This window comes from Plecotus auritus, assembly GCF_963455305.1.
Source record: "Plecotus auritus genome assembly, chromosome: 12".
In the NCBI taxonomy this organism is placed as follows: Eukaryota; Metazoa; Chordata; class Mammalia; order Chiroptera; family Vespertilionidae; genus Plecotus; species Plecotus auritus.
In genome coordinates, this window is record NC_137778.1 from 4,761,175 (window position 1) to 4,785,264 (window position 24,090).

A 24,090-nucleotide genomic window follows, 5' to 3' on the forward strand; every position below is an offset into this window, starting at 1 on the left:
TCTTTTGCTACTACTAAAAGGGTAGCAGTGACTATCCTGTATGTACAACATTTTCTCTGTGAATGGTATATCTCTATAGTAAATTCCGAGGGTGAGATTGCCAGGCCAAAGGGTGTAGGCATTTATAATTTTGACACAAATGCCAGATTATCCTCTAGATGGCTCTTCCAGTTTACTCTTCCACCAGCAAAATGGCAGTGCTTGTCTCCCACAGCCTTGCCAGGAGATTATGTCACCTGCACTGTGAGTCCGCTGGATGGAAAACAGTATTTCAGAGAACTTTAATGTGCATTTCCCTCACTGTGAGTGAGCCTGAGTATTTTTTCAGATGTTTCAGAGCTATTTTGAATTTCCAGATTTCTTAATATCTTTGACCTATTTCCTACTCTACTTAATAAATAAGCTGTCTCTCACTTCTAGAGATAAAGTGAAACTCTTAGAAAGGATTTAACACAGTACTTGGCAATAGCAAACATTCAACAAGTGGTAGCTGCTATTATTATTATTACTAGAGGCCCAGTGCACAAAATTTGTGCACGGGAGGGGGGGTGTTCCTCAGCCCAGCCTGTACCCTCTCCAATCTGGGACCCCACGAGGGATGTCCGATTGCCCGTTTAGGCCCGATTCCAATGGGAATGGGCCTAAACGGGCAGTCGGACATCCCTCTCACAATCCAGGACTGCTTACTCCCAACTGCTTGCCTGCCTGCCTGCCAGCCTGATCACCTCCTAACCCCTCCCCTGCCAGCCCGATCGACACCTAACTGCTCCCCTGCCAGCCTGATTGCCCCTAACTGCCTTCCCCTGCAGGCCTGGTCCCCTCCAACTGCCCTCCCCTACAGGCCTTGGTCCCCCCCTAACTGTCCTCACCTGCAGGCCTGGTTGCCCCCAACTGCCCTCCTCTGCCAGCCCAGTCACCCCTAACTGCCCTCCCCTGCTGGCCTGATCGCCCCCAACTGCCCTCCCTTGGAGGCCTGGTCCCTCCCAACTGCCCTCCCCTGCTGACCTGATCACCCCCAACTGCCCTCCCTTGGAGGCCTGGTTCCTCCCAACTGCCCTCCCCTGCTGGCCATCTTGTGGTGGCCATCTTGTATCCACATGGGGGTGGCCATCTTGTGTGTTAGAGTGATGGCCAGTTTGCATATTACCTCTTTATTATATAGGATTATTATTATTATTTCCCCTTTGGTGAGTTTGGGGTAATTCCAGATTGATTTTGAACAAGACCTGAATGGAATCCAAAACATGTAATCCCTTGAGAGCTGTCAACTCCTGACACCTCACCTGCACACCCAGGACCCTATGGAACATGCCTGAACCTTTGCACAGTGGTCAGAACCCCCCAAACTCACTTGTTCATGTTCACTGGAATGAAGGGTGCATAGTCCCAGATGACTTCCTCCGCAGCGATGAAGTATTCCCATCTCTTCATGTGCCGCCGCTGCTCCAGTGTTAGTGTCTTATGACTCCGCATCTTCTTTGCACAGTTCTCAATGTTGATGTGAGCCTGCATCCCAGCTGAATTAGTACATAGAGACAGTGAAAGAATTGGGGAGAAGGAACTAAGGCTAACCAAACTGTGTAACTTTTCAACAGCGGAAGGGTTAACTGATACTGGAGAGAGGGGCGGGCTGGGCCGTGGGGGGGGGGGGGCGGGAATCTGGGGAAGATTGCCTTTGCTTCTTCCAGAGCAGAACATCTGTGGCTTCCAGACCCTGAAGACCCTATGACTTACATCTTGTTGATTTCTCCTTTTTCCTGTCATCTGCCCCTTTATTTGTAAAATCAAAAGAATACAGTAATACTGTATGAAATTGTTAAAAGTTAAATAAGTTAATACAAAAGCAATTAACCTCAACAATGGTAGCTTTGTTGTTTTATGATCACTTGGTTGACAATTTCATTAGTTCAAATATAATTTTGACTGGTCAGTGCAAAAAAAATACCACAGTACCCGAGCTCTGGCCAGCGTGGCTTAGTTGGTTGGGCATTGTCCCCTGCACTGAAAGGGTCGATTCCTGGTCAGGGAACATGCCCAGGTTGCAGGTTCGATGCCCAGTTGGGGGTGTGCAGGAGGCAGCTCATCAATGTTTCCCTCTCACATCGATGTTTTTCTCTGTCCTTTTCCCTTCCTCTCTCTCTAAAAATCAATAAAAAATCTTTTTTATAAAATGAAATGGTCCCAATCCTCTTTCTTATGTGTTTTGCTTGTACATATTATTTTGGTAACAAAATGATTTTCCATACTAATATCATCCATATATATAAAAGGCTAAGCAACCATCGCATCCGAAACCACTGAACGAATGACTGAACAGGCAGTGTGGGGCAACCAGGCCAGCAGGGGGGTTAGTGAGGGGCGACCAAATGACTGAGCAGCAGGCTGTGTGGGGAGACCAGGCCAGCAGGGGGTGCAGTTGGAGGCGACCAGACTGGTGGGGGGGGGGAGTGAGGGGTGACCAGGTTGGCGGGGGGCAGTTGGGGGCAACCACGCCAGCAGGGGGTGAAGTAAGGGGTGACCAGGCTGGTGGGGGGGGGCCTAAAGGGCAACCAGGCCAGCTGGGGGAGTTGGGGGTGACCAGGCCAGCAGGGGGGGCAGTTATGTGTGATCAGGCAGGCAGGCAGGTGAGCAGTTAGGAGCCAGTGGTCCCAGATTGTGAGAGGGATATCCCGGATTGGAGAGGGTGCAGGCTGGGCTGAGGACCCCTCCCCCATGCATGAATTTCATGCACCGGGCTTCTAGTTTACTTATAATTTAGTCTCTGTTTACGGGAAACCTCCTCCCAATAGTTTTAAAGAAACCACATGTGAAGGAACAATGAGTATTTTGTTTACGTGGGACCATGGAACAACCTGGGCTGATCTTCCCCCACCAGAGTTCCCTGGTATTCTTTCAAGCTCATTCCTCAGCTGCTTAGGTTTTATGTTTGAGCCATTCAGTGTACACTCACTGGGTTCCTCTTTGTGCTCATTTTGTTCTAAAGCAAAGTCTCTTCATGTTAAAACTTCTACACTTTCTGTAACTGGGCACTTCTATACATATGCATGTTTGCCTTGTTCTGGCATCCAGATCTTTTCTTTTAGCTACACACTAAACACCACAAGAAAGAACATCTCTGTGGGCATTTCTCTCCTTCCTCCCTTTTCCTTTCAAGAAGTAGAGACCTCTTCAGCTTTTGCTTCATTTAAAAAAGTCTTTGTCAATTCCTCCCCTTCCTCCATCCCCAAGTAAGGCTGTAAATCTAAGTGGAGAATGTAAGTTCTCCTCCCAGGGACCAAGGCAGGAATGTCTGGAGTGTGGGTGGCTTAAGAAGGCAAAGGATAAGGAGGGAGTTAGCACCTGGGAAGAAGGATCCTACATTCATAAGCAAGACTGTTGGGAGTGTTTCTTGCCTTTAAAGTGTTTGGGGATGAGAGAAGAGATGATCCACTTCCCCTCCGGACCCATCGTCATGTTTGTAGTAGTGGACGTGGCACTGACGAGGGTCACGGCTGAGACCTTGTGATGGTTCTGCTCCAGGACCTGGCCATTGAAGTGAATGGAGAACAGTTCTGGTCCAGAGCTCATGCCGATCAGATGCCAGCTGATGTGGTCGTGGGCACAAACAGCTATATCTGCAAGAGGAGGAGAGATGGGGGACAAAGCCAGGCAGTCAGCACTCTGTGGTAAGAACCTCTTCACCCCAAATGGATTGAGTACCTGATATTGTGCAAGGTTCTGAGGAACAGACCCTCCAGCTGTAGTGCCTGCCCTAGAAACGGAGACATCCGAGAGAAGGGCCAGCAAGCAGTTGCCACTCATTGCGGTGAGGGATACTACAGAAGTAAGGGCAGAGCCCAGAGGGGCATTAGTTCAGAGACGGATTGCTAAGGGACTAGGCCGAGGAGGGAACCAAGTAGGTGGCCACCACCCTGGGTTCCCAGGACTGAGGGGTTTCCCCGGATGCAGGGCTTTCATTGTTAGAACCGGGACAGTCCTGGGCAAGCCTGGCAGCTGGTCACCTAGAACCAATCTGGGCTCAGCTGGAGGGAGTCGCCAGTCTCCATGAGGGCTGCGTTCGGAGCCTAATCGTCTCAGTGGGATAGAGAGAGGGGCAAGCTCTGCCTGAGGGAAGAGTGTGAAGGTGGTTAAGGATTGCCAATTGCACCCGTACCCCTTGTTGATTGCTTTAATGAGACTGCCATGAATTACTCTGTGGGTCACAGGCTCTCCTTAAAACGCAGAGGACAACTCCTCAGTGCGGGGCCCCTGGGAGCATTTCATGGGCGGAGTCATGAGACTGAGTGCAAAGGCTGAGTCTGCTCCTTCTTTGCCCCCAAGCAACTGGGAAAAGGCTCCTTTGCTGTGTGGGAGATTCCAACCCTGCCTTCTCTCCTTGGCCCGGGTTTTAAGTTCCAGATCCATAATCACTAGATACAAGCACTCACACCACGGTGCAGCAAGTGCTACCATAGAGGTGAGATCGCGGGGCTGAGGGTCAGGCTCTCACCCACAGAGGTGCTGAGGGCTTGTCTTTTTGGGGGACCATTACAATAAGACAGGCATTCTGACATCATGATGAGAACAAGAAGCTAGACCCTGAGAATGAAGCTGAAAGGTAGGCTTTGGTGGGAGCATTTAGCACCCCAAAGAAACGCTCATATCGACCTGAGCATTCAGTACATCCGTATTAGCATTTACCACTGTTACTCAGTTTATATGCTTCCCGAGGCTGTTTACAAGCATTAACGTCTCTGTTTCTACTAACGCCATTTCCCTTCCGTGCCCCTCTGTACCCCAACGAGTCTGTCTTTTTCAACGATAAATCCATATACTCCATGCCCTGATCAAGTTATTATTTTTATTTTTGTGCCTATGGTTTGCTTCTGGGGGCTTCTGCATATTTAACAGACGATTCACTCGGCCAGGACACAGATACAGCTTCTCCTTGGAACACGCCCCTCGAAGGCCCATAGTACTGGGCATACTATTTTACACGTAAAAAAAAGTCTTAACTACCGTCTGTCCCAGGAGAGATGTTAATCTGTTTGTGTAAGTTAGCTCATCTCGACAACTAACTGCCAAGGACCGCACTGAGGTAGTGAATGAGCGAGGTAGCCCCAGTTAACTGCGTTCGGACGCTGAATCCAAGCCGAGAGTCATGGGGTGTGTTTGTGACAGCCCAGGCGGAGACGCAGTCAAATGAAATAGAACAATTTAAAGCAATGTCCAGACCTCAACTCGTGACAAGTTTGGTTGGAGGTAAGTGAAGCCATTGCTGATTTTTCAGATATAGAGAAGGACCCGTGAGAAATTTAATAAAGTAATATTTTCATTTTTTTTTTGCTTTTCCCTTGGGATCTTTGGTTCTAAGCATTTCTATCAGCTAGAAGTAAAAGTGGTGTAGGTGGGAGTCAGTCCTTTTCTCTCAGCAGTTGCTATGATGGAAAGAGAAAGATGCTATATGCCTTTGAGTAGCACTCATCAATCACCATTAGAAGTGCTAGAAGTATTTCTGTAGGCTGGTATTTCTCCTAATCTCCTGCTCATCTTTACCATATCATTACAGACTTCTCCCTGATGACCCTTTCTGCCAGGGCTTGACCTTGAACATCCGTCCTGCAAGGCTTCCTCTGTGGCTGAAGGCAGGGTCACTGTGCAGAAGGGGCCACAGAACCCACCGAAGGAGACTGAGCTGATATCCTGGAGGCCTTCCTGGAAGTGCAGGCCCAGGTGAAACCTGCTCAGAGCACTCCATCCAATATACTGCACACCCCTTCCCTTAGGTAACTTCCAGTTTGCCTGTTGTACTAGCTGGTTTGACTCAGTGGATAGAGCGTCGGCCTTCGGACTGAAGAGTCCCGTGTTCGATTCCGGTCAAGGGCACAGGCCCGGGTTGTGGACTCAATCCCCAGTAGGGGGCGTGCAGGAGGCAGCCGATCAATGATTCTCTCTCATCATTGATGTTTCTATCTCTCTATCCCTCTCCCTTCCTCTCTGAAATCAATAAAAATATTTTTTAAAAAGATGATAAAACCTTGAGGACCACTGAGCTAGATCACCTTACCTTCCTGACTAAGAGTTGAAAGTAGTGGGTACCGTCACGTTCCTTAGTGCTGGAGGACAGCAGCAGGCCTAAGGCACTAACGCGTCTAGTGGTGTTGGGAAGAGCACACCCCGCTCGGTACCTGGCATCGTCCCGTTCACATAGCCGTTGACTGTGTACATGACGGATGATGACCGGCTCCAGCTCTTGCTTTCATCAAACACAGCAAACATGAGCACCTGCTGCTTGTCAAACATCTTCTGACTCCCATCCTCAGTGAGGGTGCCTGGGAAAGAAAAGACTTGCTTGACAATAGCATCCCAGGTAGAAAACTCTCATTTGCTGTTCCTAGGTAGCAGAGCTGAAGGCAAGCAACCAATCTTAGTGATGTCAACTCGGAGAAATTCTTGTTTTAAAAATAGCATCTTGCCCTGGCTGGTGTGGCTCAGTTGTTGGGCATCATCCATGCCCCGAAAGGTTGCTGGTTTGATTCCAGTCAGTGCACATGCCTGGGTTGCAGGCTCAATCCCCAGTAGGGGACGTGCAGGAGGCAACCGATCAATGTTAAGCTCTCACATTGATGTTTCTCTCTCCCTCCTCTCTCTCCCTTCTCTCCCTTCCTCTCTCTCTAAAAATCAATGCAAATAAAAAATATAAATAAATAGCATATTTATCAAACAATGATGATTGGGGCTTATTAAAATCTTGCTGCCACATTAACCGTTTTCTCTGGTGCCTCATAGCCTTGAGGAATGGGGCTTTAAAGGTAAATTTGACCTGGCATAGAGAGGAAACATTTGGTGACTGTCAAGGTTTTGGCAAAAGTATCATTTCCTCCTGTGTCAGTAGACCAATACACGGGTACCAGAGCTCGGTTGGTAAAAGCTCAGCTCTCCAAGTTTCGTCCAGCCACCTTGCTGTTCATGGAATGGCTCACCAGAGAACTGGTTGAGAGGGTGAAGTTGAATTTTCATATAAGGACAAAATGCAACTGAAAGTAAAATGAAAGAAGAGCTTTTTATAAGTTTTAACTTTTTGTGTGCCATCCCAGTATCCTCTGTAGACCAGGCAAGGAACACATGTATTTGTGTAGTGAATAAATGATTAGGAATTGATGTAGGGATGGTATGTGTGTCTGTGCAGACAGATGGCGAGTTCATCCCATTATTTCCCACAGTGCAGTTCGTGTGATCGTTGGTTTTCATGAAAGATGAGCTGAATTCTTTTCAGGTAAAATGAAAATCCAAGCTTGCTCCTAGAAGCCTAGACGATGCAATTTCTTATAAAAATCACTTGAGTGTATTTGCAACCTGCTGCCCAAAGGGTTCCACTCTATAAGAAAGGAAGCTAGAGTTTTGTGTGTTTGTAGACCAAATTACCAACCCAAACCTCGGACACGTTAGGCAAAGCTCTTCCCCAGTGCTATCAGCAGAGGGCAGGCTGCTGTACACTTGCAGAAAGACTTGGCCTTGAGGTAAATACACAGACCACACGGGTGTGCCTCAGAACCAACTCCCAATTCCTCCTCCTCAGAGAGGCTCCAGGACTGAGATGGAGGAGGAATTGGAAGAACCAGAGGAGGACTCCAGACCCTCCGATGCCAATGTCCAATAGTGGTCTGCTTCCCACCCACCCCACTCTACTCGATTTGCTGAGAGGTTCCAGGATTCCCCCAAGCCTTTCCAGTATAGTACTCCTTACCACTCCAACAGCTTTGCTATTGTTGATTTTTTTTACCTTTCTTACAAATAAGCAGAGGTCCAATCAGCCCAGAGTTGAAGTCCTGTATCAGATTTTCATAGGAGTAGTAGATGTACGTGAGGCATGGCGGGTCATCGGGTGTGGGCCCACTGTCCTCACTGATGGTCCACTCGTAGGTATATTCATGGCCAGGAGCTACAGCATCATCCAGCTTCTCTGCAGGGAACGTGTGGTCAGGGTAGGAGGCACCTGGAGAAGGAAGGGTCATGAGAACACCTGGGCAGAGCGTGAGGCTCGCTGTGCCATCACTCTCAAGCTGGAGGAACGTGAGGCCTCTATAGAGATATCTGTGCCTTTCTACAATGAGCGTCCGTTGTTTGAAAAGATTCACATTGCATCCCCTTCCGTGTCTATGTAATTAGTAAGGCTTTGAGTCCATGTGATCTGAAGTGAATAAGAAATGTTACTATTACATTATTTAAGGTTTAGTACGTTAATTTTCCAGGGTCTCTAAATAATTATTATTCAAATGTAATCAGAGAATCGAATCATCTCTGATCAGCGAATCATTTCACAATATGAGAATGGGTTATATCTTCTTGTGGTGCTTGATGAGACATCTTCCATTTAACCGCCTGTTAGCATGGGATGTAGCTAGATGCAGGGATGTTTATATATTGTTTTGTTTTGATCTGTAAGTTTTTCTTTTCTTCTTTACAACTGCTGCCACCCTCAGCCCTGTCTTATCACTTTGTCACATCTCCACCACCTGGTTGTCCCAAGTCCTTCCGTAGAGTCTTAGAGTCTGGCTCCCATAGGCAGTCTAGTTGTCCTTATAGTATGAAATGTGTCTACCCTCTGAAATTTAGAGGTCTTGCTTTGGTCCTTTGTGTACCCAAACACCCGCCATTAACACTTAGATGCCACTCATTCTTCTCTGCTGGTGGGAGAGGGGGAGGATGTAGAAATGGTCTTCCTTATTGAAGAGAGGGAACTGAGAGTCTGAAGATTAAAAGAATTGCAGAGGGTTGGGTGTGGCTTTCAACAACAGAAGGAAGATGTGGCTAGAGATGGAGCAAGTGAGGTCAGGAAGGGGAGAGGTCAGCATCATAGACAGCCAAGTGGGATGGGCAGCTTCCCCGGCTTGAGGCATTCCTCATTTGATTGGGTGAAAGTTTCACCATCATCAACTGGTACCAGAATTTCCCTTTGGGATACAGCTATCTTTGGTACAAGAGCTTGATAAATTCCTTGAGGTGGAAGGTGAGACCTTCAGAGTGTGTGTGTGTGGGCAGACAATTGGGTAAAAAACCAACCCTAAAATGTTTTATATGATGGGGTAAAGGGCCAATGGAAACTACTCTTACTGAAGTGACTGTACTCTTTGAAAACAAAAATGCTTTATTTTTTTCCTACCCTTTCCCTGTTTATTTTCTTCTCCTTTTTATTCCTTCCTTCCTTTCACCATCTTTCTTGAGTTACAAATTATATACAATAAAAGGCACCAAGTCTAAGTATATCTGCTGAGGTTTGACAAATGTGTTCAGTCCTATACAAAATCAAGGTACAAGACATTGCTATACTCCAAAACCCCTGCCTCCTGTGCATTCCTGGTCAATGCTGTCCCCGCCCTCCGCACCCAGATAACCACTGATTTGCTTTCTGTCACTGTATTCTGTTTTCCAATAATGTCATAAAAATGGAATAATACATTATGTATACGCCCTTGTGCTTGAGTAGTGTTAGTATGGTATATCTTTTTTATCCTTTATTGTTTTACCTATCTTGTCTTTAATTTAAAGTGGATTGCTTGAGTTCAGCATACATTTGGGTGTTGCTTTTTATCCAGCCTTACAATCTGTCTCGTAGTGTATTGTTCTTCCTATTTGTTTTTAATATAATTATTTATATGCTTGGGTATTTGTCCATCTGGTCTTTGTTCCTTCTTCTCTTCTTTCTTGATTATCCTTGGGTTGAGTATTTTTTTATTCCTTACCCAAGGATATGTTTTTATTGATTTTAGAGAGAGAGGAAGGGAGGGAGGAAGAGAGGGAAAGGGAGGAAAAGAGAGATGTGAGAGAGAAATATCGATCCATTGCTTCCCATACATGCCCCACCTGAGGATTGAACCTGCAACCTAGGTATGTGCCCTGACCTGGAATCAACCCCACAACCTTTTTAGTGTACAGATGACACTCCAACCAATTGAGCCACCCAACCAGGGCTGGATTGAGTATTTTTCATGATTCCTGATTATCTCCACTATTGGCTTGTTAGCCTTGCTTTGTTTCCTACTCTGTAGACAGAATGATCCCTAAGATCCCAGATCTTACTTTGCCATGTTCCTGCTTAAAATCCTGACAGTGATCTATCCCTACTTCTCTCTCCATTCTATTATGTGTGACTCTTTCCCCCGTGCATAGTGTATCAGTCCCTCGGGCCCCTTTAGTTCCCTGGACTGATGCACAAAGCTCCCTCCTCCCTCAGGGTCTTTGCAGACAATATTCCCTCTGCCCAGGGTGCTCTTCTTCCCTTTCTTCCTTGGATAAGTGTGTGCTCATGCTTGATGTCTATTGCTTCCCTGATCTCTCACTGCGCTATGCACATTTTTTTACAATACTTGTCACGATTTTTAATTGAATATATGTGATATTCCATGGTTAACTTCATTTTATCCTTCTAGATAATAATTATTTGCCTCCTGCACATGTGACCCAAGCGAGGTCCTCAAAGGCAGGTGCTGGGTTGCATTTGTCTAGAATCTCTGGTGCCCATCACAGTACCTGGCACGGACAAGAGCTCGAAGACTGTGTATTGAACTCTCAGGATTTAAGGTCCCACAGCTAGAACCAAGGTAATCAAGTCACTCATGGGTACATTTCATTGGAATTGCATGGTGTTAAAACAAGTTCAATGCCAACATTAACAACATGAGATATTATGTAAGAATCTGGATTGCTAGTTTCTCTTAAAAAACACACACACAAACAAACGAAACCTGGACATCTGGTGACACTGACCTAACGCCTGCATAGAATTGGCCTGGTCCTGAGTCCTGATGACCCTTCAGATAGGACACAGCTCTCTGATCAACAGTGCCTACTAGACTTATTTCTCACCGAGTTACCCTCCTGGCTGCCAGAATATCTGAGTTTGTGACCCTTGTACTAGTAAAAAGCTTCACTGGGATTTTGTTGTATCTTTCCTTTTTCCCAAAAGATACTATGACATCGATAACCAATCTTTATTGTAGACTGAACGTTCACTCTGTTGATAAGAAGGATTTGAGTGTAAAATTATCAGGGGCTGAGAAATGTTAAAAGCTCAAATGACTTCCTGTGAGTAATAATATCATTTCAGTCTAAATCAAACAGGAAAAAAAGCATTTATGAGGAAGAGTCTCTGCTGATAAGCAGGAAGGATTATCTCTGGAAAGTTGCAAAACAGCTTTTGTAGCAAAGCACAAACAGGGTTGATAAGGGAAGCTGCCCTCTCAGGGCAGACTTGTCTATTGACGGGAACACGTGTGGCGAGATGTCCACAGGGTCCGTCTCGAACCCGGCTGTCAGCCCTTAGTCAGTGCGTCATGCTTCGTGGCCTCATGAGGTTAAGAAAGAATATTTATGGACACGATGCATCCAGTGATTCAACTGTTAAAGCAGTGCAGGGAATGCCTATAGTAGAAAATGGCATTCTTTCCATTGCCTTCACAAGCTCTCAAAAGGACAAAACGTGGTATTCTGTGGAGGGTGAGAGAGAACATTTGAAGTTCTTCCTCTCTTTCTTTGGATAAAGGCATGCTCATTCTTCAGATATCAGCTTTAATGTCAGCTTACTCATTCCCTGATCTCTGATTATATATCTCACAATATAGATGTGTATTTGTTTGTATATCATCTGTGATTATGCTATGAGTATATATACACATAACAGCATTATATATTATATATATAAAACAGCATTCATCACGATTTTAGTTAAATATTTGTGGGATTACATGATTAATGATATTTTCTCCTGCTTAATTTAAGAGAAAGCCCAGGAGTTTTGCAGTCAGAACTGTCATTTTTGGTTGTACCACTTGCTAACTGCATGAACTTAGGAAAGTTTCTTAGCCTCCCTTTCAGCCCCAGTTTTCTCATTCATTATTACATAACATACTCTTTGTTCTAGTAATATTATAATTTTTGATGGGTATGAAGACCAGAAAATACATTCAAAATGTCTGGCACCTAGATGTGTGGCTGCCTGTGGTAATACACCTCAGTGTTTGGGTTATTTCCTTTCGCAGCCATTTTACAATTGATATGGCCTCTTTCTTTATGTTTCACTTCTGATAAGACATATCTTAAGTGCTCTTGAGTTCTCTTAACACATGGGAGAAAGATTAAAAGTGGTGATATATTTATTTTAAAACAGGTAAAAACTGGTAATAAGATTAGGTAATTACTCACAATCACCAGTAAGATTAATAAATTTCAGAGCAAGGGGAAAATAACACATAGTCTCCACTTTCTAATCCAGTTCTCAGGTCCTCAGTTTAGTTCAGTACTCATCATCATCATCATCATCATTATCACCATCAACATCACCATCACCACTACAATCATCATTGTCACCATCACCATCATCAACATCATCACCATATCACCATCATCACCACCACCACAATATTATCATTATCATCACCATCATCACCATCACCACCACCACCATCATCACCATCATCATCATCACCACCACCATCATCACCATCACCACCACCATCATCATCACCATCATCACCATTGCCACCACCATCATCATCACCATCATCACCACCACCACAATATCATCATCACCATCATCACCACCACCACCATCATCACCATCACTATCATCACCACCACCACCATCATCACCATCACTATCATCACCACCACCACCACCACAATCATCATCACCATCACCATCATCACCATTACCACCACCATCATCACCATCACCACCACCATCACCATCACCACCACAATCATCATCACCACCACCATCATCACCATCACTATCACCACCACCACCACCACCACCACAATCATCATCACCATCACCATCATCACCACCATCACCACAATCATCATCACCATCCCCACCACCATCATCACCACCATCATAATCATGTCATCACCATCATCACCACCACCATCATCATCGCCATTTATGTTCTAGGCTCTGTGCCAGGCACCAGGGCACAAATCTAAAGAAGACAGCCTGAGACCTTGAAGGATTCACAACCCAGCTAATAATAGGGTGCATGCTGGCACCCTTGTTGCTAAAAATTTCACCTCTAGAATTCTTCCAGGGGAGACACCACAATTAGAACATATTGTTCATATGTAATGAGAATCTACCAATATAAATATCTAAGAGTTACCTAAGAGGCTATTACATGTGCTAGTCATAGCAGCATGACTGAGTTTCAAATGACAGCAAACTTATTTTTAAATGATCAGGGTTTCATATCCAGGTTTATTGGAACACATAGTGGTTTATAAATGTTCATCTAGTTGACCAAAGTAAATTACTGAGAATTTCATATTCATATATTAATTAAATATAAGATAAACTTCAAATAATTGAATAAACAATTCACTCAAAGGTGAATTTTGGACATCTAGACCCAAATAGTGAACAGTAAAGATTTATACATGGAGTAATTATACTGAATGAGGATTATTAGTGAGATAGTTTGGGGATAATTTTATCAATGCTTTTCTTCTTTTCACTTCAAAGTATTTTACTTTATCTTTAATCTAGAACAAAGCAGGCGTATTTTATCTTCAAGTTTGCAAACTACATAATATGAGGTGTAAAATATAAACAGCTATTTTGGGGAAGCATTTATGAAATATATTTTTGGAAAAACTAATTTTAACTTTGCAATCAAAGTAAGTGAAAAGTCTTAACTGAAAAGAAGAGGAATGGACAGGAAAGACCATTGTCTAAAGCACAAAAAGTCCTTGTTCAGCTTCTCACTGGACTAAATTCTTTCCACAAGGGTGGCCCTTCCCTTTATATTTACTCAGTCCTGCTCACTTCCTGCTCAGTCCTTAGTCAGCTTGGCAATTTGTTTACTCTTGTCATGATGAACTATTTGCCAAAGGGCTCTCAGTATTTTTTTCCAAATGTAAAATGGGGCGTACACGTTTGGGAAAGTGAAGTTACATAAAGAGCCCCTTTGGTCGTCCATTTGGGTGGTTGGCCATGAAATCCGCCCTTGTTAATTTTTTGAACAGCCCTTTTCCTCTCCATTTAGTAAACCGAGTGAATGCTTCAGTGTGTCTTTGAATATTCAAAAGGTGCTTTTATTTTATTTACTTATTTAAATACATTTTTATTGATTTCAGAGAGGAAGGGAGAGGGCGAGATAGAAACATCCATGATGAGAATCGACCAGCTGCCTCCTGCACGCCCCCTAGTGGGGATCAAGGCCACAAACCGGGCATGTGCCCTTGACCTTAATCAAACCTGGGACCCTTCAGTAGGCAGGCCGACGCTCTATCCACTGAGCCAAACCAGCCAGGGCCAGAAGGTGCCCTTAGAAGCTTTCATCGAGGCAAAGGGAAAACTGGATGCTGTTGTTTCTAACGAGCCTGGCCCAGTGCACAGCGCGTGCAGCTCTCCGCTGAAGGGGAGTTTGCAAGTCTGAGATTGATGAGAACCGTTCTATTAGCCATTACAATTTGTTTCAGGTACTTATATACTCAGGGAAGTTTCTAGATTAGGCAAAAATATTCGGATAAAAAGTGAAAAATGTAATTGCTTATATTATGTCAAACATTGGACCATTTACTGTTTTCCTATAGAGAATCTGGCAACACTTAAATGCAAAAAACAATCCCTGGTGGAAATTTTATTTTTCAATTTTTTATTCACAGAGTTGGGTTACCAGGAGAAAGCAGAATGTTATAGGCTTTTGTACTATAGTACTTACATTGCAACTCCCACATTTAACATATGAGAATATAAATAAAGTAAGAGGATACGACTGACTCTGAAACAAACTCTTAAAGGTAATTGCACAAAGAATTCCAAAGGTCTTCGTGAACAACAAAATGGGCTCAAAGGGGCAGCATTACGATCAAACAATAGTCACCAAATGCTAGTCAGAGAGTTTCTGAAATTTTAGCCTCAAGTCAAAAATCTTTTAGTGACAGCCCTAGCCAGTTTGGCTCAGCAGATAGAGCGTTGACCTGCAGATTGAAGGGCTCTGGGTTCGATTCTGGTCAAGGGCACATGCCCGGGTTGTGAGCTTGATCCCCAGTAGGGGGTGTGCAGGAGGCAGCCCATCAATGATTCTCTCTCATCATTGATGTTTCCATCTCTCTCTCCCTCATCCTTCCTCTCCGAAATCAATAAAAAAATATATTTTTTTTAAAAAGAGAAACAAGTCTTTTAGTGACAGAAAGTTTTAAAATACGTAGGTACAGTTGTGATTGCAGTTTAAAACATACTCCTGTTAAGTACATCTCTAAAGGAAATGATCTTGTAAGCATTTTCAAATCATGGCTAGTCCATCCTGTTCTCTCAGGGGTTTCTCATCCCTGCCCCACATGCTACTGGGGTGCTCTCAGACACACCTGGGGAGGGGGTGCCACTGGGACCAGTTGAGTAACACCAAGCTACAACTTAGCCTTTATGTCAGATGCTACCAATTCATGGATGACAGGCATGGGTGAGACGTGCACACATTTCCTGTCCAGCACCCAGACTTCCAGCCAAGAATTCAAATGACAGCCACAGAAAGAATGTCCAGAAACAGGCTCCTGGACAACTCTGGTTACAAAACGATGTACAAAACCCACGCATGAAAGCTCAGGGTCTTCACCTGCAAGTCATACCGCAGACAGATAACACAGCTGTCGTGTAGAGTCTGCTGACACAGACTGCACACAGTTCTAACATCTGTGAATGTCTGTAAGATCTCACAGCGGACTGGAAGGAATGGTTTAGAGAGGGACTCGAATTTTGCTTCTCATCCTCTGTTTTATTATTTTATTTATTTTTTATTCTTTACTAGAGCCTGGTGCACGAAATTCATGCACGGGTAGGGTCCCTAGGCCTGGCCGGCGATCAGGGCCGATTGGGGCCTTCTGGCAGCTGGCCAGGGCCTTCCTTCTGGCTGCGGGCCAGGACCTCCCTTCCTGGCAGCTGGGCCTTTCTTCATTCTGTGCCACGCCCTGGTGGTCAGCGCACATCGTAACAAGTGATCTGTCTCCTGGTCGAACTCCCACAGGGACAATTTGTATATTAGGCTTTTATAGAGAGAGATTGTTGAAAGTATTACATATGTCCCCTTTTTCCCCCATTGTCCTCTCCCAGCCTGCCCCCACCCCCAGCCCAGGAAAGCATTATGCTAAGTGAAATAAGCCAGTCAGAGAAAGATAAGTATCACATGATCTGATTCATATGTGAAATCTAATGAACAACATAAACTGATGAACAAAAATAGGTCCAGAGACACAGAAGCCTCGAACAGACTGCCATCCTCTGTTTCAGAAAGGCCTGGGGAAGTATACCATTTAGAAAGATTCATACCCAAAGTAATGAAAAGAAAATATCTTAGACACTTGAAGTAAACCTCAAACTACCTGGAAACTGCCATTATTCAAAATGTGCTCGGGATAGCTGAGGTTTTCTGGGGAAGTTTAGTTCATTTTGGCATCTGAATTCGATGGGAGCATTTTATTTCATTCAGGTAGATGACACTATCCGGGCCAAAGCCTTCGTTCAGTCTAAGCTTCGGGGAACAAAATGCAATGCCCGCATATGCATATCCACGGACGAGCCCCCGCGACAGCAGCTAGCTTTATTGCGTGCCCACCGTGCCTGGCACTTTACTTTGATTCTGACTAATCCTTGGCGACAACCTTAGAGGGAAGGAGTTGCGATTCCCATTGTATAGATATGAAACCGAGGGTTTGTGGTAAAGGAAGTTGCCCACGTTTACTTAGGGTTCCAAGCGAGGCCATCCTGGCGCTAAAGCCGGCATTCTTCCCGTGGCCGTCCTTCCCTTCCAGCTGATGAGAGTAGGTTTCCAAATCCCAGGTGGGGCTCAAGGATTAGCTCCCAGATAAGGATTGTTCTAGCGGTTGCTTTGATTCTGGTTAGATCAAGCAGCCACAAGGACAAAGACTGAGTCCTCTCTTAAGCCTTTTACTCGTCTCAACCTCCCACCATCCATCTCTCAAACATCTACCTCTGAGATAAAGAAACCCGGATTCTCATGGAGCTGGCTCAGCACGTAGTTCATCTCCACCCCTGAAACAATCGTTCAAACCATAGCGGGAGGCTCGGGGGGTGAGGGCCAGATGTGAGGAAGATGTTTTACTTTAGGGAAGAGGACACAACAACAGGTAGGCTTGCCTTTTGCCAGGAAGGGCACTCTTTCTCTGTGGGCTAGATTTGCATCTCATTTCCCAGGCAAGATGTGACTTTCCCACCAAACTGTCTTTACTTCCTGAGAGACATGGCACCGGGGCAATGATCAGGTGACCGGTGGAAGTGGTGGGCGCATTTTAAACCTCTGCTCACAAATGACAGCTGGCTGTGGGGGGTGGTAGGGACAAATAAACAGAAAGGAAGAGGGACGGTGTTGCAAGGTTCGTTTCCCGTGCAAACAGCCCAGCTTGGAATACAAAGTCCACAGCACTTACCTCCTCCCACATCTGAAACGGGACATTCATGGGACATTTTGAGGGCTCTCCCTCCTGGCCCCACGGTGCTGAATTCCTGACACTGCCATCTGGAAGCCTCATAAGTAGGTTAAGTGGTTGTTCTATGACATCATATGATCTGGGGGCCATAGGAGACTCCTACCCAGGCTACCTCACCCAGAGTCCTGCCAAACTGGCTCTTTAAGGTGCCTGACATCTCACAGTTAAGGCTGCATTGTTTTTCCTCAAACCAGAGTATGTGCTCATGCACATATGCCCAGGGAGAGTAGTTCATTGACCTGTTAGCAGTCATGTATCCCTTAGTAGGAATGAGTTTGACAATAATTTACACTAAAATAGTAAATGTAAAAGTCACTTTCTAATCCATACATTGTCATCTAAATATTAAATTATTTGGACACATTTAAAAAATTTTAATTGAGATATTGACATCATTTGAACAAATTTTGATTGAAAAATTACCTTTACCATCATAGATATTTATCAAGTGTTTATTATATGCTAGGTGTTGTGCTAAGATTTCATGAGAACAAACCTATATGAAGAAGTCATGCCCTGGCCAGTGGCTCAGTGGTTAGAGTGTCAGCCTGAGCACCAAAGGGTTGTGGGTTCGATTCCCGGTCAAGGGCATGTACCTGGGTTGCGGGTTCCCTCCCACCCCCAGTCGGGGCATGTGCAAGAGGCAACCAATGGATGTGTGTGTGTCTCTCTCTCTCTTTCTCCTTCCCTCCCTTTCACTCTCTCTGAAGAAGCAATGGAAAAACATCCCTGAGTGAGGATTGACGACAACAGAAAAGAAGTCTTGATTATTATTCCCATTTTACAGATGAGAAAGATGAGGCACAAAGAGGTTAAGTAACTTTCCCAAAATCACTGTTAGTGTCTGAGCCAGGATTTACACCAGGCAGTCTAACTCCAGACCCTGCCCTGTACACCACTCTCCTGCTCAATTTCTCTCTTCAAACGTATGGTGGTTGGAACATATGGGAGAAAGAAGATTTGTGAAAAGAGAAAGGTCTGAAGTTATATTTGCATTATTATACTAACATCTATTACAACATGGACACAATTTTCTTATATCAGTTTCTAGCAGAACTCTATTCTGCTTGTTGTGGTCTGAACATAAGCATAATGGAAATAATCAGAACAATAGCAACAACAGGTACTTACTATCCTGTGGCTGATGTCACTTTTATCTTCATCATCCTCATGATCTTCACTGTCACTGTCAGCATTATCATCATTGACATCCTTTATGGAGGGTTTACCAGGTTCCCGGAACCATGTTTATTTTGTACAATACCTAAACGATCCCATCTAATCCTCAAAGCAATCTTAGGAGAGGGTGTAACCATTCCCACTTCATAGATGAGAAAACTGAGGTTCAGGGATGCCAAGATCATTTAGCCAGAAACATACGGTGGAATTTGAACCTAAGTCCGCCTTCAAAGCTGATGTTCTCAACCACTTCACTATGTCCAAAATTTTAACACTACTTAAGTGTCATCTGTGTGCCAGGCTAGTCTATGTCACTATTTCAAATGATGGCTCGTGAGCCAAATCCAGCCAGCTCCCTTTTCTTTGTAAATAAAGTTTTATTGAGGTGCGGCCGTGGTCTTGCACTTACACACAGATAGTGCCTTTGGCTGCTTTTGTGCTGAAAGGGAGAGTTGAGTGGTGCAGCAGAGATTGCCTGGCCCGCAAAGCCACACATATGTGCTTTCTGATCTCTACAGAGAAGCCTGCGGACCCGCCTTACACCGTCTTGCAATGTGCGTGTGAGCACTCTCACTGTGCAGGTGAGCGTACTGGGGTTCAGAGAGCAGGGAATTGGCCCACCCAAACAGTAAAGAACTAGAACCTTCAAAGCACTGAGGTCTAGATGATGCCAGAACGCTTTCATTCCCCCTGACTCTTACAGAGCGATCACTTCTCTATTCACCAGCTGCAGGGAGTTCTGTGACATGTGGCCAATGAAATGGTTTTCAGTGCTCGACACTGGTGTGAAAGGCTTGTACCTTTCCTCCTGTCAGAGGGATAGGAAACTCCTCTTACCTTCTGAGGCTTTACTGTACTTAATCCCTTGAGGATGGATGCTTAAGGGCTTGTCTGCCTTATTTTTAAAGTGAACTTTCATGATGTCTCCAACTTCAGCATATAAAGTAGGCCCAAGAAGTCCTAGGGAAGCAAAGATAACTATGTCAGGATTACAAAAGACAGAGCTGTCACGCACACCCACGCACACATGCACACACACGGACACACACGCGCACACACACGCACACACCATGCAGAGAATCCCATGAGTGACTGCGGTCAGCCCTCAGGTGCTGAGGTTGACCTGCTTATCTTCCATCTGTAAGGCTTTACTGCCTCTTAAGCTCAGCTTTGCGTGCAGCCAGCGAAGGACAGGGAGGGAGGGAGAAATGCTTGGCTTGGCTCGAAGCAAGCCAAGGAGTAGGAGCGTCGTTCTCACTGTGTCCCCCAATTCTGACCCACTGTCATTCCTTAGAGACGACCTACGTCTTTGGTCATTATTTATTTACCTATTTTTAGAGAGAGTGGAAGGGAGGGGGAAAGACAGAGAGAAACATGGATGTGAGAGAAACACATCGATTGGTTGCCTCCTGATCAGGGCTGCAACTGAGGTATGTGCCCTTGACCGGAATCGAACCCAGGACCCTCCAGCCTGTGGGCCGATGCTCTATTTACTGAGCCAAACAGGCTAGGGCAGATGTTAATTTTCAATTGTCCAGGGTGGTATGAGGGAGGGTGACTGGCTACGTTAGAGGTCCTAAGGGAAGTGAGGGAGCAAACCACACAGTTCTCGGACAAGTTCAAAGTCTTGGAGGCAAGAGTGAGCTTGATGTTTTCAAAGAACAGTAAACAAACAAACAAACAAAAACAGAAAACAAACAATCCAGCCTGGGCAGAGTGAGAGGTGATGGTGGGGGCAGGGCCCTTAAGGCCCTATGGTCACAGCAAGGACCTTGGGTTTTCTTCTAAGTGAAACGGGAAGTCACGGCAGCTTTGTGCAGCAGGGAGGTGGGGTCTGACGTGTTTTAAAAGTTCATCCTAAAAAAGAAAAAGGGAAAAACCAGACAAACAGTTCACCCCTGCTGCTGTGTGGTGACAAGAGTGGAAGCAGGACTTGGTGACACAGAGGAGGCAACAGCACCTGGGGCCTGAGAAGTGGCGAGAAGAGGTGGGCTCTGAATTCTGGAGGCGGAGCCAGCAGCACCCACTGACTGGTTGGATGTGGCATGAGAGAGAGAGAAGCCAGGATGACCCGAGGCTTCTGATCTGAGCAACTGGGTAAATAATCAGCTACATCTACGGGAACACAGCGGGACAGCGGGTCAGGTGCAGAAGCTCAGAGAGAAGTGTCCCTTCCTACATGCGGGGCTGTGCCAGGTCCTGTCCTCAAGGAGCCACAGCCAGTTGGAGATGGACGGCGGGTAGGAGCTACTGCTGAGCTACGGGCAGAATGCTGCGGGCAGAGGCTGGAGGACCAGCCCTGTGTGGGGGTGAGGGCACGGGACATCTGCTCCGAGTTTTGAGGATCAGAGTCTAGAGCTTCCCAAGTTGCAGTCCTTGGGCCCCTGCAGACTCCCCTGGGCCCAGGTTCCCAAGGACCAGCTTAGCCCGGTGAGCCCGGCCTCTGCAGGTGAGTCGGGGCCCTGCCTCTGAGCATGTGCTCCTGCGTGATACCCACGTCCTAGAGAGCCCGTCACCACTGCCTCATTTCAACAAGTGGCAGGAGTGGACTGCCCCCACTTCCAAGCCTTAGGCATCACGGGGACAGCAGGCGTCAGCGCCACGGAGCTCACCCGTATCCACTGGCAGCAGGGATGGTGCTGATCGCGGGTTCCACCCACTGTCCCCCCAGAACAGTCACGCGTGTACGTCCTCCCGTGAACCCTCCCACACATCTTTAAGGTAGATGGTAAGATCCTCCTTTTACGGGCCAGGAAACTGGGCCTCCGGGGTTCCCCCTGCTTCTGCTTCCCTAGCTTGCCCCCCGATACAGCTAGTTAGGGGCAGAGCCGTGGGTAAAGTGAAACCTGTCTGACGGGATCCTGAGCTTGTAACCACCTCCCCCCTCGCATTCACTCATTCATTCGTTCGTTCAATAAGTAGTAATTGAGCGCCCACGTTATCCTGGTCAGACTTGCAATGCTGAGCAACACAGGTGCCCTCCCTGGCTTCACGGAGCTTGCCACGGGCGCGGGAGGATGGCTTGCCCAGGGCCAGTCAGTGATTCGGCGGCATCACTGGGGCTGACATGCAGGTCTCTGGACTCCTGGACCAAAGCTTCCTCTACCACCTTCCCCAGGGAGGGCTCAGACCCCCTTTCCTGGAACAGTCTACACCAGTCTTGACTCCTGGCCACTCTGACCCCGGCTGACCCCTCTCTTCTGGCTGCTACGCTCAGACCCAGCTCCCAACAAAGCTCCGCTGGCTGCTCCCACCGGCCGGGATGCCCCTGAGGCCCATAGGGGGCAGACTCCGCTCTCACACTGGCCTGCATTTTGTTGCCATGGTGGCCTTGCTTGGTTGATCTGCTTGTTGGCATCTCATGGCTGCAAATACCAGATGCCCAGAGTAAGTCTTATAAGCTGTTTAACTTAATGAGACCACCAACTGCAGTGACCAGTCCGGAGTATTTATTTAGCCGCCCTTCTGCTTCTTCAGAATCAGGGCAAAACAAAGGCATGTTTTCATCAAGGCAATTCAAACGCCTTCATGCATGATGGCAAACACGTGGCCGAATGTTCCTGAGCTGCTGCTCAGCTCCTCCGTCGGCCAGATGCCCTGAAACCTTTCCCTCCCCCTCCCCAGGGCCCAAGCCAAGCTGGGGGCCCAGGAAAGTAGCACAGCTTGTGCCAACTTCCTGCAGTTGGGGCCTTGGGGAGGGCCCCAGGAGGTCAGCTAATCCACCCCCAGCTCTCAGGTGAATAACGCATTACAGAAAACAGGTAGCCAACAGTTGCAGCTCTTTAAAAACCTTCAGGGACAAACATGTCATAATTTTTCTTGAAATGGTGCAAAGACTCAAAATTAGCCATTCAAACACGCAAGCAGCATTCCTGAAATGGCCCAGCCCCTCCCTCCCTGTCCACGCAGCAGGCATCGGTCTTCAGCCCTCCAGTCCTGCAGCTGGGTCTGGCTCCTGCTGCGGAGTGGGGTCCAGGGCGGTTTCCATTCAGGCTCAGCTAGAGTCACACCCACCTGACGAGTGGAAACGGGGGGGGGGGGGGGGTACGAATGGCAGAACGAGGCTGGGAGGGGAAGGTCACCAGTCAAGGGCAGTGTTCAAACCCCGATTTCCTCATTCAGTATCTGAGGCTTTCCCTGTACACCAGATTTGCCTCCTGTATCACTGCACCCGGGATCCAAAGATTAATAAGATGTCATCCCCTGCCCTAGCCGGTTTGGCTCAGTGGATAGAGCATCAACCTGCGGACCGAAGGGTCCTGTGTTTGATTCTGGTCAAGGGCACGCACCTCGGCTGCAGGCTCCTCCCCAGCCCAGGCCCTGGTCAGGGCGTGTGCAGGAGGCAACCAATTGATGTGTTTCTCTCACATTGATATTTCTCTGCCTTTCCCTCTCTCTTCCACTCATTAATGTTTCCTGGCTCGCTTTCCCTTTACCCATCTATAATTTAATTTAATTAAAAAGTTCTTAAGTGTGTGCTAAGGTTGGAGCTAGAGTTACGGACATGAGTTGACTTGCGGCAGAGGCTAGGAGAGCTTTGACCCTCCTGCCCACGGCTACAAACTCAACTCGACGAGGACCCTTCCTGCCCCGGGAAGGCAGTGTGTCTCCTACCGCAGCTAACCACGTCCTGTTTCTTCTGAGTCTAACTCCGTCTGTCAGATGACTTTATCTGCTCCTTTTCTATTGGATTCTTCCTTTGGGCACTTAGATATTTGAAGTCACTGAGTTCTTCTTTATAAAACTCCAAAATATCCTCCAACCTCTTATTCCCTTCAGAACTACCCTGTCTGTCCTCCCAGGTGAGGCCAAGTTTCAGGAAGGCGTTATCTCTGAGTGCCCCCGGGAAAGGAGGTAGAGAGTTCCCAGAGGGGAGCATGAAACGTCCTAGAAATGTCAAGTCGGGAAAGACCTGGAAAGAAACCATTGGCTCTGGCATCGTCGCAGCCATAGGGCCTCTTCTGAGAGTAATTCTAGCGGGCTCCCTGAGAGCAGGTGAGGGAGGGAGCGCAGGGAGAGGAAATGACCCCATAGGAATGAAGTGGGCCGTTCAGACGGTGATTGGTCGTGAAGGAGAGGGGAGAGGAAGGGGAGTGAAGCAGAGTGAGGGGAGTGTTGTTCCAGATGAAAGTTAATCTGAACATAGCTGTGTTTGGTTTTACTGTTAATGGGGAAGGCTCCAGTCCAGGAAAGAGTGCAGATAAAGGGAGATCGGAGGAGGCGGGGGAGAGTGGGATGATAGAGAGGCAGAAGAGTGAGTCTGGGACAGAGTGCAGGTCTCGCTGGTTGGGGGAGGGGCAGAGTGCAGGTCTCGCTGGTTGGGGGAGGGGCAGAGTGCAGGTCTCGCTGGTTGGGGGAAGGCTGAGTGAATCAGTGACCAGGGACCCAACTGGAGGAAGTTCTCGCTTGCTGACCTCTGTCGTTCCTGTGAAA

The 24,090-nt window shown here is 46.7% G+C and overlaps 1 protein-coding gene across 5 annotated transcripts in view; it reads right to left on the minus strand.

Annotated features, from left to right (window-relative positions):
• F5 (coagulation factor V) overlaps positions 1-24,090 on the minus strand; it is a 62,698-nt gene that overhangs the window by 33,961 nt on the left and 4,647 nt on the right. For all 5 annotated transcript variants that reach the window (XM_080649061.1, XM_080649064.1, XM_080649063.1 and 2 more), the window contains exons 3-7: positions 19,495-19,617; positions 7,763-7,975; positions 6,168-6,311; positions 3,393-3,614; positions 1,352-1,517 (exon numbers count right to left, since the gene is read on the minus strand). In XM_080649061.1, coding sequence (XP_080505187.1) covers positions 1,352-1,517; positions 3,393-3,614; positions 6,168-6,311; positions 7,763-7,975; positions 19,495-19,617 — 868 coding nt within the window. The remainder of the gene's footprint in view (positions 1-1,351; positions 1,518-3,392; positions 3,615-6,167; positions 6,312-7,762; positions 7,976-19,494; positions 19,618-24,090) is intronic.